This window comes from Papio anubis, chromosome 4 (genome assembly GCF_008728515.1).
Source record: "Papio anubis isolate 15944 chromosome 4, Panubis1.0, whole genome shotgun sequence".
NCBI classification, from domain to species: Eukaryota; Metazoa; Chordata; class Mammalia; order Primates; family Cercopithecidae; genus Papio; species Papio anubis.
This window is the reverse complement of record NC_044979.1, coordinates 103,857,587-103,870,953: the sequence shown is the minus strand read 5'-3', so window position 1 is coordinate 103,870,953 and position 13,367 is coordinate 103,857,587. Positions and strand designations below refer to the sequence as shown.

The following is a 13,367-nucleotide window of genomic DNA, read 5'->3' as shown; positions in this document are numbered from 1 at the left end:
ATTTTCACATCAAACAGGTCTTTCCCTCCCCACCCCCTTGGCTGCCTTTGATGTCTCTCTTCTCTGACCCAGGTCTTGGCACTGGTGGGAAAGAAACTCAGGATGAGACCAGATTTGCTGATCACCAATAGAATGATTGAGCTTATTCTCTGAGGGAAACGTTCAAAGAATTTATTAACGGTCTATTTTAAATATAAACTCATCAATTTAATAAAAATGTACTGTACAAGGCTGTCTGACCCAATGTTTGCCCTCAAGTACTTCACTGAAAAGTTGAGAAGAAACCCACGTAAATAAGGAATGAAAATTCAGTGTGATGTACTGTGTAATTATAGGAGTCAGGAGATGACAAATGAATGTATTGGGGCTAGGATTGTGTCCAGGTGCACGTAACAAGAAACAGTGACATAACCAAGTAGGAGTCATTTTTCGCAAATAACAGAAAGTGCAGAGCTGTGTAGTCAGTCCAGGGAGGTGGCACCAGAAGCTCCATTAAGCCATCAGGTCTCAAACTCCCTTTATCATTCCCCTCCCACCATCCCTCATTTGTGACTTTCATCTTTATGCCTATAAGATGACTGCTTGCACATCCAGACATCGAATGTGGGTTTTGGACATGAAAAACAGCTAACAGTGAAGGTCAAAAGGCATGTACCAAGTGAGACTGTCTCTTTTAACCAGGAAATTAGGAGCTGTTCAGGAAGCTCCACCCAATAGACATCCACATACACCTCATCGGCTAGAATGATGTCATGGGGCCATCAGGCACAAGTGAGCTAGGAATTCAATTTTATAAAGTGGGCACATTGCTGCACTGAACAAAATTGGAGATCAGTGAAAAAGGAAGATCTGGGACAAGCCAGCCACCATGTGGTGAAGACACTCCATCAGCTGTATAGAGAGGTCCATGTGGTGAGGAACTGAGGCATCCTGTCAGCCACCAGCACTAACATATCAGCTGCGTGCTCAAGCCACTTTAGAAGCAGTTCCTCCAGCCCCATCAAGCCTTCAGATAACTGCAGCCCCAGTTGTAACCCAACGCAATGTCATGAGACCCTCAGCTACAATCACGCAACTAACCCCTCTTGGATTTCTGTGTTAGTCTGTTTGGGCTGCTATTACGAAAATACCATAGACCAGGTAGCTTATAAACAGCAGAAATTTATTTATCATGGTTCTAGAAGCTGGGAGTCCAAGATCAAAATGCCAGCAGATTCAGTGTCTAGTAAGGGCCTTCTTCCTGGTTCACAGACGGCCATCTTTTTTGCTGCATTTTCACATGACACAAGGGGCTAGAGGGTCTCTTTCATAAGGGCACTAATCCCATTCATGATGGCTCTGCCCTCATGATCTAATCACCTCCAAAAGGCCCCACTTCTTCCTAATACCATCACATTGGGGGTTAGAACTTCAACTTAAGAATTTTGAGGAGACACAAATGTTCACACCATAGCAATTCATAACTCTCAGAAATGGCATGAGACCATAAGTGATTACTGCTGCTTCAATGAAGTTTGGGGCTAATTTGTTAAGATCAACTCATGACTAATGCAGAAAATGAGAAAGAAGAGATGGGGGAAATGTGGATTGAGCAACTAGCCATGCCTACCACAAAGAGAGGATAGTTGAAAATTTCTTTCAGAGTTGGATAAATCTTTGAAGAAGCAATAATGTATTAACAAGGTGTACAAGAATAAAACAACTTGCCAGGCTGAGAAGGAAAGTCTGTGGGGAAATCCTTTGGATAAGGAGAATCCATGCCTAATTAACTGAGCCCACACACTGTATGGATATTAGGTTTAGAGGAAGCACTGCTACTTCCAGCTTGTTCATTGGTGGCACCAGCAGGGTGGGGTTTGAGGTGGTGTTGGGGAGAGAAAAGTGAAAGAAGCAGTAGATGTATGTGAGAGCTGAATCATAAGGGGCCTTGACATTCTCATTTAAAATCTTAGTTTTGATTGGAGTTTTGATGGAGGGTCTGAAGGCTCTGAAGAGGGGATACTCATGATCAGATTCTATTTGAAAAAGATCACATTGGCAGTAGTGGGGAGCATAAACTAGATACAGACTTCCTAGGCCATTTAGAGGAAAGTTCTGTTGATGAAATTAGATGAACAAAACATGGCATTTAGGTATTTTGAGTTTTTGCAGAGATCATGGGCCCTTTCATGACGCCTAAAAGGAGCAGAAAATTGTGCATCCTTATATCAAAAATACAAGTAATGTACAATAGGCAGAGAATAGCTGCCTGACTCTGGACTTAGAGCTCAGCCTAAATCACACCCTGCTACACACCCTGATGCACAATGAGATGCCGCTTCACACTTATCAGAATGGCTGAAATCCAAAACACTGACACCAATGCTGGCAAAGATGTGGGCCAACAGGAATGCTGCTTCACTGCTGGTGGGAATGCAAACTGATACCGCCCCTTTGGAAGATAGTTGCACAGTTTCTGCTACTTAGGCAATGCCTCACCATTGGAGACCCTCTGAACCTTGGAACCCTCTCCAGCAAAATGAGGATAATGATGGAGTTACCACATCGCCAAGAGTGAGCTTCAGAAATAACTTATGTAAAGATCCCAGCAAAATGCCTGGCAAGCTGTGGGATCTATCTGGTACTCTTCAGTTGATTGTCTCATTATCTGCAAAACTGTTTAGTCACCAGGAGGGTACTGGGCCAAGTCACCCACTTCACAAGTAAGGAAACCCTAACAAAGATGATTTATGATTTATGGCAGAGCTAAGATTTGAATCTGGGTGTCTTGATTGTCAATTCAGTGTTGCTCCCCTCAGCAATGACATGCAGCCAAGCAATTACACTATTGGTAGTGAAAATAAAAGTTAAAAAGTTCTGATGAAAGATAAAATAATCAAAATAAAAGCACAGGATGATTCCCACAAGATGCATCTTCAGCCTTCTCTCCCTTGCTCTCAATCCACGTCTCCACCTATATTAGTCCGTTTTCACGCTGCTGATAAAGACATACCCAAGAGTGGGTAATTTCCAAAGAAAAAGAGGTTTAATGGACTCACAGTTCCACCTGGCTGGGGAGGCCTCATATTCACAGCAGAAGGCGAAAGGCATGTTTTACGTGGCATCAGGCAAGACAGAAGTGCCGAGCAAAAGAGGAAAAAGCCCCTTATAAAACCATTGGATCTCTTGAGAACTCACTCACTATCACAAAAACCGCATGAGGGGGACTGACCCCATGATTCAATTACCTCCCACTGGTCTCTCCCACAACATGTGGGGCTTATGGGAACAATTCAAGATGAGATTTTGGTGGGGACACAGCCAAACCATATCTCCACCCATCTTACTGCCGCTCCATCTGACTCTTATTCATAATGTACCACAAGGTGCTGCGGAAGAGGATCATGCTTTTCTGTGAATCATCTCACTTTACCCTCACAGGTGTTCAGTGAGTAAGCGGCAATTGCCACTTGGCTTTGTCACATTTGTTACAGATGCATTACTTTAGTTCAGAAGAAATTGAGGTTCTAGTATGGCTGGTTTTTGAGTATGTAAAGTTAAACAAGCAAGATCTCAGCCCCGGAGGAGTCCAGTATTCAGTGGGGGAAACAGGCCTCGAATGAACGCCTAGTATGCCAGATGATAAACCCTACCCTAGAGAGATAAACAACCTGCCCTGAAGAGCACAGACAAGGAAATATTTCACTGTAGTTCTGAGTGTCAGTGAGGAAGATGGATGAACCCCGAAGTTAGAATAAGGGTGCTCTTGAGTTAGGCTTTGAAGGATGAGTAGAAGCTCACCAGAAAGAAAAATGTTTGAGCCAAACGAGAGTAGCAAGAGTGATGTCCAGGAGCACAGACACTGAACTGTTGAGGAATTGAAAGAATGTGGGCAGTGCTGGAGGAGTGCATGCCTAGGCAGGGAGTGGCAAGAGATGAGGCTGGAAAGACAGGCTGAGGCCTTGATGCCTCTTCAGAGAGGGAGGTGAGGCTTCATTTCAAAGATAGTGAGGAGTACCTGGGAGGTTTGTGAGCACTGAATTCAACTCTTAGGCTTTTGGACGAGGCATCTATCATGGGCTCCTCCTTCTGACACCATGTCTTGTCTTACAGTACCAAGGCTGTTCACCCCGCAGAATCTCACAGCGAACACAGACCATCCATTTTACTAGGGACTGAGTCTGTCCCTTTTGTGAGCCCACTGGAGTGACAAATGAGGCATAATGGGAGTAACATACATGATCAAGAGACACTTATCTAGCCAATCCATTTGTTCATGAGGGTGATTTATCAAGAAAGCAAACCCACTGCCAAGCTGGGGGAGCAGGAGTCTCCTGGAGCTGATGCACGCTTGCTGGCAGAGCATTAACGTCACTGAGCTCCACACTCAGAGGGCCATCGCAGCTCCCTGGCCATGCCAGTGCCTCCCCGCCATCCACAGGACTGTTTGGGAGGGGACCTCCTAGGCCACGGCACCATACTAGCGGCACCAACCAAGCAGAAAGGCCTTAGGGTCCACGGAAGTTGTCATGAGCCCTTCGGGCTCCACTAATGTGATTTGTAGCCCTCATGGTGACCACATCTGGGGGCCAATCCAGGTCTTTCAAGAAGACACTGGGCGCCACTAGGACTGAAGAAGTTATTTATCACCTGCAGCATCCAGGATTGCAGGAGGAGGGAAGCATAGACAACAACCGGCCACCCATGGTTCAAGAAACACCCTGCCCAAATATTATTCTGCACCAGGCATTTACTGCCCTTCTCAGCAGCCCTCTGGATTCCGGCCCTGGGCCAGTGCCATGCCCTGTGGGAGGAAGCCCTTTCCATCCCCACCATCCCATCCAGCCTTCTCAGGTGACATCAGACCCAGCCAAGGAGCTTACCAATCTAACTGGCGAGGGACCGCCTCACTGCCCGTGAGACACATAAGTAACTTGGGGCCAGGACCTCCTGTTGTTTTGTAACATAAGTACTTTCCACCCAGGGTGCATAAGTCAAGGAGGGTTTGATTGTGGAGTCCAAATCGCTGCTATCGCAGTGTTATTGTAGCCTCCCATTCTTCCTTCTGATTACTCCGCTCAACATAATCTACAGCGGTCAGCGATAAACCTGCTGGCACTCAATTTATAGGCAAACAATTCCTGTCTCTTGTCAGACGCTTATCTTTTCCAGCAGTCAAAGAAAAACTATATATAGTGTCTCTCTGGCGTCTAATCCTCTGTTTTTTTCGACAGAAGGGAGACATCAAGGTTTTATGTTGGGTGAAAGGGAGCAGAGTTTAGCTTCTTCCTGGAACATAACAAATGGCTGTGTACCAGGGTGGAGCCGGCTGGCAGCGCAGGGCTGGCTGTAGAAAGAAGAGGCAAGGGAGGGGGAGGAGCAAAGCTGGAGATGAGGCCATGACGCAGCAGCCTGCAGGTGATTAGCCCAACGCACAAACCAGGTGAGACAAAGGCAGGATTGGTGTTGAGAAGGAAAATGGCAATAAGACAAATGACCAAGAGTGGTCCTCTAGAAAACCCTCCACTTTTCTTCCCAGAACTCGGTGTCATAGTAATGCCATAGGAAGTCTGTACAGTGCTTTCTTTATGAAGCATTTTCACACTGTATGATTGCATTCCCATGGTAATCCCATAAGGCAGGTTGAGATAAGAACTACTCCCATTTTTAGATGAGAAAATAGACATGCTAAATGTGCTTGCCAAAGGTCACAGCACTGGTAAGTAATAAAGAGAAGGATAAAAAGTCCTGGCTTTCTGACATTTAATCCACTGCTTTTCCCATTCACTCCATTGTAGGGTTTATTCACCTTAGGTTAACTCAGTTGCACCTGCACATAGTCTCACACACACACACACACACACACACACACACACACACACCCCTAACACTACCAGCAGCCAAATAGAAGGAAACATAGAGAAGTGGCCAAAACTTTTTTCTTATGGCGATATTTATAATACTCTCTGTCCTCTATAGAGATGTAATTGATTACTGCTCAGAAATTATTCTTAGCACTTCATAAAAAAAGCCAAAATTAATTAGACATCAGCAAAAGAAACCTTCGTTTAATTGGCTGTTTTCTGTCCTCCACTTTTGGAGACAAAAAAATGCCCCAAAAAACAAGTTGATAAAAAAGATTTTTTTGGCCGGGTGTGGTGGCTCACGCCTGTAATCCCAGCACTCTGAGAGGCGGAGGTGGGCAGATCACCTGAGGTTGGGAGTTCAAGATCAGCCTGACCAACATGGAGAAACCCCATCTCTACTAAAAATGCGAAGTTAGCCAGGCAAGGTGGTGCATGCCTATAGTCCCAGCTACTCGGGAGGCTGAGGCAGGAGAATTGCTTGAACCCAGGAGGCAGAGGTTGCAGTGAGCCGAGATCGTGCCATTGCACTCCAGTCTGGGCAACAAGAATGAGACTCCGCCTCAAAAAAACAGAAAAAAAAAAGGATTTTGTTTTTGACAGTGTCTCTCTCTGCTGCCCATGCTGAAATGTGGTGACATGATTATGGCTCACTGCATTCTCAACCTCCCAGGCTGAAGCAATCCTCCTGCTTCAACTTCCCAAGTAGCTGGGACTGCAGCCACCATGCCTTGCTAAGTTTTGTATATGTATATGTATATGATGTATATGTATATATGTTGCCCAGGCTGGTCTTGAACTCCTGGACTCAAGCAATCATCCTGCCTCAGCCTCCCAAAGAGCTGGGATTACAGGCAAGAGCCACTGCACCTGGTTAATATTTTATTAAGGTTATGACCCAAGATTGCTCAGCTCAAGTTCCAAAGCTACAGCCCTAGTCCTCTACTGCTTGAGCAAAAAGCGTGCATCCCATTTGCTCTGCTTCCTAAGACAGAAAAGATATATGCAGTTAAGGCAAAACTGCATCAAGAATTAAAACCCAAAAGGGGGTTTTGGTTACCATAAAATTAAAAGAATAGTGCTCCCCATTTCCCAAGTGTTCCAGGTAACCAAAGCTTATCTCTACAGGACTTTAGGAGGCTTGTAAAATACTTAGTAGAACAAAATACAATAATTGCTTGTTAAAGGAAAGCACCTACCAGCTTTAAATGAATTTTTAGGGTATAGCCCCATTCTTTATCCCGATTCCAGATCAAATTCCTCTACCAGAAGTACTGTGACAATTGAAATTGAATGTTTCTTTCACCACTTCTGGTCCTGATCATGCTTGTTTCTGACAAGACTTCGTCAACAGCTGTACTTCTTAAGGAGGACTGCTCTGGGCAGCCATGTGTGATGTAGGTCCGGGAAGGAGGGGGATTCAGGCAAACTGGAGACAAATCCCAGACTTATGAGGTGCCTAGCGAGTGTCTAGCAGATGCAGGGCAGAGCCATGTGAGGCTCAGGAGGGTGTAAGGAAGCTGTTTTGACCCAAAACAAGAAGAGAAGACTGGAGCCCAGACAACAGGGTCTTGGTCCTCATGGAAGAAAGGAACTGAGATGTGACATTGGACCTTGGAGCAGAGGCCACAGGCCCTGCTCTGCCCTTGAGGAGCTGCCAGTGGACTATCAAGGCGATAAGTGCCATGCACAAGAACAAGGAACTATGGGGGCCCAGGAGAGATGGTAAGTGGGTCTGATCATGTAGTTCAGGCAAGGTTTCATGCTGAAGGTGACACTTGAGAGGAGACTTGAAGGATTTTTCTAGAAGGAGGAGGGTAGGGGCCACTAGGTTGAAGGAACAGCTTGAGCAAAATTAAGGAGGTTGCAGTGGGTGAAATGGTGGTCCCCAAAAGATATGCCCACATCCTAAGCCCTAAAAGCTGTGAATGTGGCCTTGTCTGGATAAGGGATCTTTGCAATCTGGGTGGGCCCTAAGTCCAATGACACATAGAGAAAGATGCCACACAGAGGAGAGACATACAGAGGAAAGGAGAAGGCCACGTGCAGGAGGCGGCAGGGATTGGAGTGATGCAGCCCTAGCCAAGGTGCACCTGGAGTCAGCAGAGCCTGAAGGAGGCATAGAAGGACCTCCCCTGGAGCCTCTAAAGGAAGCATGGTCCTGCCAATGCCTTGATTTTGAATGTCTGGCCTCCAGAACTGTAGGAATAAATGTCTGCTGTTTCAGCCATCCAAGTGTCTAGTCATTTGCTGCAGCAGTCACAAGAAACTAATAGACAGCTATGAAAGGAACCCTAGTCCTGGGCCTGTTTGCCCCGAGAGCCACTCCTCATCCATTTCCTGCTCTACTGTCTATGGCAGGAGCTGACCCCTGCAGGCTGTGTTTCCCCAGCTGCCCCAGATCCCAGGGGGCTCAGCCAAGGAGACACTGACAAGAGCCTGAGGGTGGGAGGAAGAGAGCAGCCAGGGACCTTCCTCCCTCCTCTCTCAGCCTTGAGTGGCATCTCCAGTCAGTGTCCATCTCCTCCACAGCTCCAGTTCCCACCACATAGGATCACTGTGATTCCGGGGTCCCCTGAACGACCCCAGCCTCTCGCTTGAGCTGAAAGTCATGATCGCTTCTGGGATAATGACTCCAGAGTGACTAGAGCACAGAGCGGATGCAGGGAGGGAAAGCAACAATTTTTCCAGACTAGGGGCGCAGGGGGCAATGGTTTCTGGATGAAACTGTTCCACCTCAGATCATCAGACATTATACTCTCATAAGGAGCATGCACCCTAGATCCCTCGCATGCGCAGTTCACAAAAGGATTCACACTCCTATGAGAATCTAATGCGGTGGGTGAGCTGATCTGGAGGAGACGGAGCTCAGGCAGTAAGGTTCGCTCACCTGCCACTCACTTCCTGCTGCTCCTAACAGGCCACAGACCATAGACTGGTACCGATACATGGCCTGGGGGTTGGGGACCCCTGGGCTACTCCACAAACACTGAAATGACATTGGCAGAAACAGCAGGGTCTGGGGGCTCCTCTCCGAGGGCAAGCATCAGCAGAAGCTGCAAGCTGTCATCCCTGACTTGACATCCACTGGTACCCAGCTGGTCGTCATGAAGGTGCCAGACATTTCTTGGTAGCAGATTGTATTCGTTTCCTGGGATGACCATGACAAAGTATCAGACTGTGTGACTTCAACAACAGAAATATATTTTCTCACCATTCTGAAGGCTGGAAGTCTGAGATCAGCATGTCTACTTCTTCCAAGGTAGGGCTGGTTCCTTCTGAGGACTCCGTCCCTGGGTAGCAGGTGAGTGTCTTCTCCCTGTGTCTTCATAAGGTCTTTCCCTTTGTGTGTGTGCCCACATTTCTTCTCCTTATAAGAACATCAGTTACATGGGATTAAGGACCAGCCTAACAAACTCCTTTTACCATAATTACATGTTAAAGGCCCTCTCTGCAAATACAGTCACACTCTGAAGTACTGAGGGCTAGGATTTCACATATGGATTTGGGGGAGCAAAATGCAGCCCCTAGTCGGGACCTAGGTGTCAGTAGCAGACAGAGAGAGTGGAAGATATAGAATGTCCCGTGGGAACTGCGCACACCCAGCAGAAGAGGCCAGCGCAGGTGGAAGGAAGGAAATGGAAGGTGCCTTGGAGGAGCCGACCTGACTACTTGGGCAAGTCACTACTGGACTCGCTTCTGAGAGCATGTGAAAAACCCCAAGGACGCCCAGGTGGTGCTGGTGGCTGGGATGGAAAAGAGTCAGTGAACAAAAGGTTTGCATTATTAATGAAACTCTGTACCCACAGGTGGATGAAATCAATTAGGGAGAAACCTGTAGATTTTGGAAGGAATTAAGTTCTTCCTATGGCCCGGCCCTCCCCACCACAACACAAACATACACAGGTAGTGTCTGGCCTCCTTTACATGGCATCCCTGCAGAGGTGAAAACAAGAAACCAGGCCATGCAGAGAGTCATTGCAAGTAAAGGGAGACTCAGATAGAGGCTGCGGGAGCCGGCCCGGCTACGTTTGTGTGTTGGCCACATGCAGCCTGTGCGGCCGCTCCAGGACCCTAAGCCTATGTCCAAGGGAGCCATAGACACGTGCTTTTGCTGATGAGCCACAATTTATTAATAGGAGACTCTGTGGGGTGCACCGCAATAAATTGTGATTCGTGAAATTTATAAACTGAGATAGCACTAGCAAGAGGTCCTGTGCATTGTAATTCTCTCAACCTGACAAATGAACTGCTTTGAGCAGCGACAGCTTCAGCCAAGTAAGAGAAATAAATCAGCCGGTGGAACTGTGGTAAGAAAGCAAACAGTTTTATTGGTCTACGGATCTTGAGAAATGTTGATTAAGTCAGATCTGGAACCCCCTCGTAGTCGTTTTACAAGTTGCTTTATCCCAGAGACCCCCCAGGCCTCTCCGTATTACCACAATCTCCCAGGAAAAACGAGGAGTGAGTTACACTGTGTTTAGGATAGGAAACAAAAATATATACTTTTATGGTCCTGGGAAAAGGTGAGTCCGACCATTCATTCGGGGAGGCTTCTGTATTCCCCAGGACTGTATTAGAGGAAAACTCGTGGAAGCCTTTCCACACCTGATAACCTCTCAGTCTCCAGAGAGCAAAGAATAGAAAATACCTTGAGTTGTGGAAGCCACTGTGTGAAAACAAATTTAGAATAAATGAGACTGATCAGAGATTAGTGTTTGAACTAACAAACTATGGGTTTACTTGGCAAGTTAAGGGTAGAAACATGAATGCAGTGGGCCATGTTAAAACTGTAGACCCTAGAACAAACTGCTTTAAATTGTATTTATGTCTTGAGAGAACCCATTCGCTATCAAATAACTAATTACACTCCCGTCTGTTCACTGAACGAAGCCCCAAAAGACTCCCTTCCAGAAAGCGGTCTGGTTTCATTTCGTCCTTCCAGAAAGCCAATGGTTACATTTATTTTTAAATGTAGCCTTCAATTTCAAAATGTCATAGTCCAGACTTGTCTTCCTTCAGTTGATACAAACTACCAGGCAGGAACTATTTAATTCAGAAGTTTCTTTGCAAGACCCCAGGAGGAGAGAGGTAGCAACTTCAGAGAAGGGAAGGTTAGGAAAATATTGATTAGCCATCTATGTGCCAGGCAGCATGTTCAGGGCCTCATAACCTTCGAGAAGCTATTATCACCTCATTTTAGACAGGAGACTGAAACTCAGAGATGATCATTAATTTGCCATGGCCACTCAGCTTTGATTGGAAAAGGCAGGGACGGACTGACAACTAAGTTCATGCCCGTTCCAGGGTATCATGTCACCTTTCAAAATTGAGGACCCTAGAATCTTCCAGTTGATCACTCTCTCCATGTCCCCCAGCCTCTTTCTGCCTGCAGATGCAGATTTAACTGGATCCCAGAGACGATCACTACCTCCCTTATTCTTCACCATCTCTATGGAAGGAACCCGCACCTCCTCCCTGGGGCAAGATGCATAGGAAACTGAGTCTGCGCCACCCATGGGGCAAGGCTGCCATGCTTGGACAGAGAGGCCAGGCATTCCGGACAACACCCCCTCCACCTCCTTCCACAAGGAGAGGCTGCAGGGTAGGGTGAGGAGGTGCTAGGGAGTTTCCAGTTTCAGGAGCTGGTTGCCCTAAGATGGAGAAAGACAGGTCACAGCGGTGCTCCGGTGCAGATTTGAACAATTTGTTGCAACCACAGGAAACTTCCGAAATGTCTTTCCCAGCAGCTCTGGCTCCGCCAGGAGCAGGAGCATGTTTGTGTGGCTGCAGGGCACCGGCAGCAGCGCTCTGTGCTCTCCCGGCTCCCTGTGGCAACGGGAGCGAAAACTTCAGGGGGTCAGGCATAGAAACCACGGCAATGAAATCTGACTTCAAAAACACAGATGCCGCGATGTCCACTTCCAGAACACACAATGTCTGGACGGATCACCAACAAGATTCCTGCCACCTGAGGTGGAGGCAGGGTGGGAGGCGTGCCTCCGGCCTTGTGGCTTGTGGGGAAAGACCTGTCTCCCTTGCCCCCGCCCCCGCCCTCGGCCTTCACTCTGGCTGCTCCTGCCTGCATTGTTGCGGAACTCTCAAGTGAGTGTTCTCTAACCACCCCAGTGGCCTCATTCCCAAACACTCCTCCCATCACTTTACCCCCAGCTCTAAAAATTGTTCGCGCTTTCTCTTAGCCTAGAGCCGTGCTTGAAGGAGGATAGAATTTCCTGGGGGTCCTGTTAAAATGCAGGTTGTGATTCAGCAGGCCTGGGGTGAGCCCCGGCTTCTATGTGTCTAACAAGCTTTCAAGTCCAAGGATGCCGTTGGTCCCAGGACACATTTTGAATGGCAAAGGATAGTACATATGTCCCAGATTCCTAAGGCTGGTGTTGAAAACTCTGGGCCTCTCCCGCTAGACTACCTTTCCTAACTCCTTGATCTCCTCCTCACCCCTGCAATGCTCCAGGCAGAGTCACCTGCCAGCCCACAGGCACACCCACACCCCAACTCGCCCACCATGGGGGTTCTGTGCCCACCATTTCCCTCAGCAGCAAAGCTAGCTCCCAGCTCTGCTGTTCAAATCTTACCTCCTGCAAGTCCTAGCCTTCCCATAAAGACCATTGTCTTCCTTACAGGAAGAGCTGCATTCCAGAGCCGTGGCATACAAAGAGAACAATCTCTGCTTTCTCAGGAAGTGTCAAACCCAGGCATTGTTTGGGAGAGACAGATCTGGGCCGCCTCCCTAGAGTGGTGGAGCAAGCCCTGAGAGCTGCCTTGGCTGGGACCACAGCTCTCCGATGGGAAGCCCTGCTGCATGGTGTCCCTTTCGGAAGGGCATTCACTAGTCTGGTATGCTCAACAGTCTGGACACCAGGGTCCCTCGTGCAGTGCAGTGAATACCTGAGTCTGAGAGAATCTGGCTGATACAGATAGAATTTCCTTTTCCTGCTTCACCTTGGTGAGGCCAAATACCAGCTAACGAAAAGTGGATTATGTATTCTTTTTCTTTTTGAGATAGGGTGTCACTGTGTCACCCAGGCTGGAGGTGCAGTGGTGCCATCTGGTCTCACTGCAACCTCCGCCTCCCAGGTTCAAGCAATTCTCATGCCTCAGCCTCCTGACCTAGCTGGGATTCTGGGCGCGCATCACCACACCCGGCTAATTTTTGTATTTTCGGTAGAGACAGGGTTTCACCATGTTGGTCAGACTGGTCTTGAACACCTGGCCTCAAGTGATCTGCCCACCTCGGTCTCCCAAAGTGTGGGGATTACAGGCGTGAACCATTGCACCTGGCCTGTACTTTCTATAAAAATATTTTATGCCATCTGATATTTAACTGGTAAATGACTGCAGAACTCTCAGCCATCCTTTGTTTTAAATATTCAAAAGCATCTATCTGACACAGCACCTTAAGAAAGGCTATCTGGGGCACTCTTTAGTTTTTCTGTTTTATTCCTAATGGTGAAACTCCAGCCAAGATTTTCTGGTTGTGGAACCTCTTCTGATTCTGCCGGTTTC

The 13,367-nt window shown here is 47.4% G+C and overlaps 1 protein-coding gene across 1 annotated transcript; it reads right to left on the bottom strand.

Moving 5' to 3' along the window:
• Positions 1 to 6,662: 6,662 nt before the first annotated feature.
• LOC103882910 lies at positions 6,663 to 12,916 on the bottom strand. Its single transcript, XM_017956786.3, is given in 2 exon segments — positions 6,663 to 11,419; positions 11,421 to 12,916. Coding segments are annotated over 2 exon segments (636 nt in total). The 5' UTR covers positions 11,712 to 12,916; the 3' UTR covers positions 6,663 to 11,074.
• Positions 12,917 to 13,367: the final 451 nt, after the last annotated feature.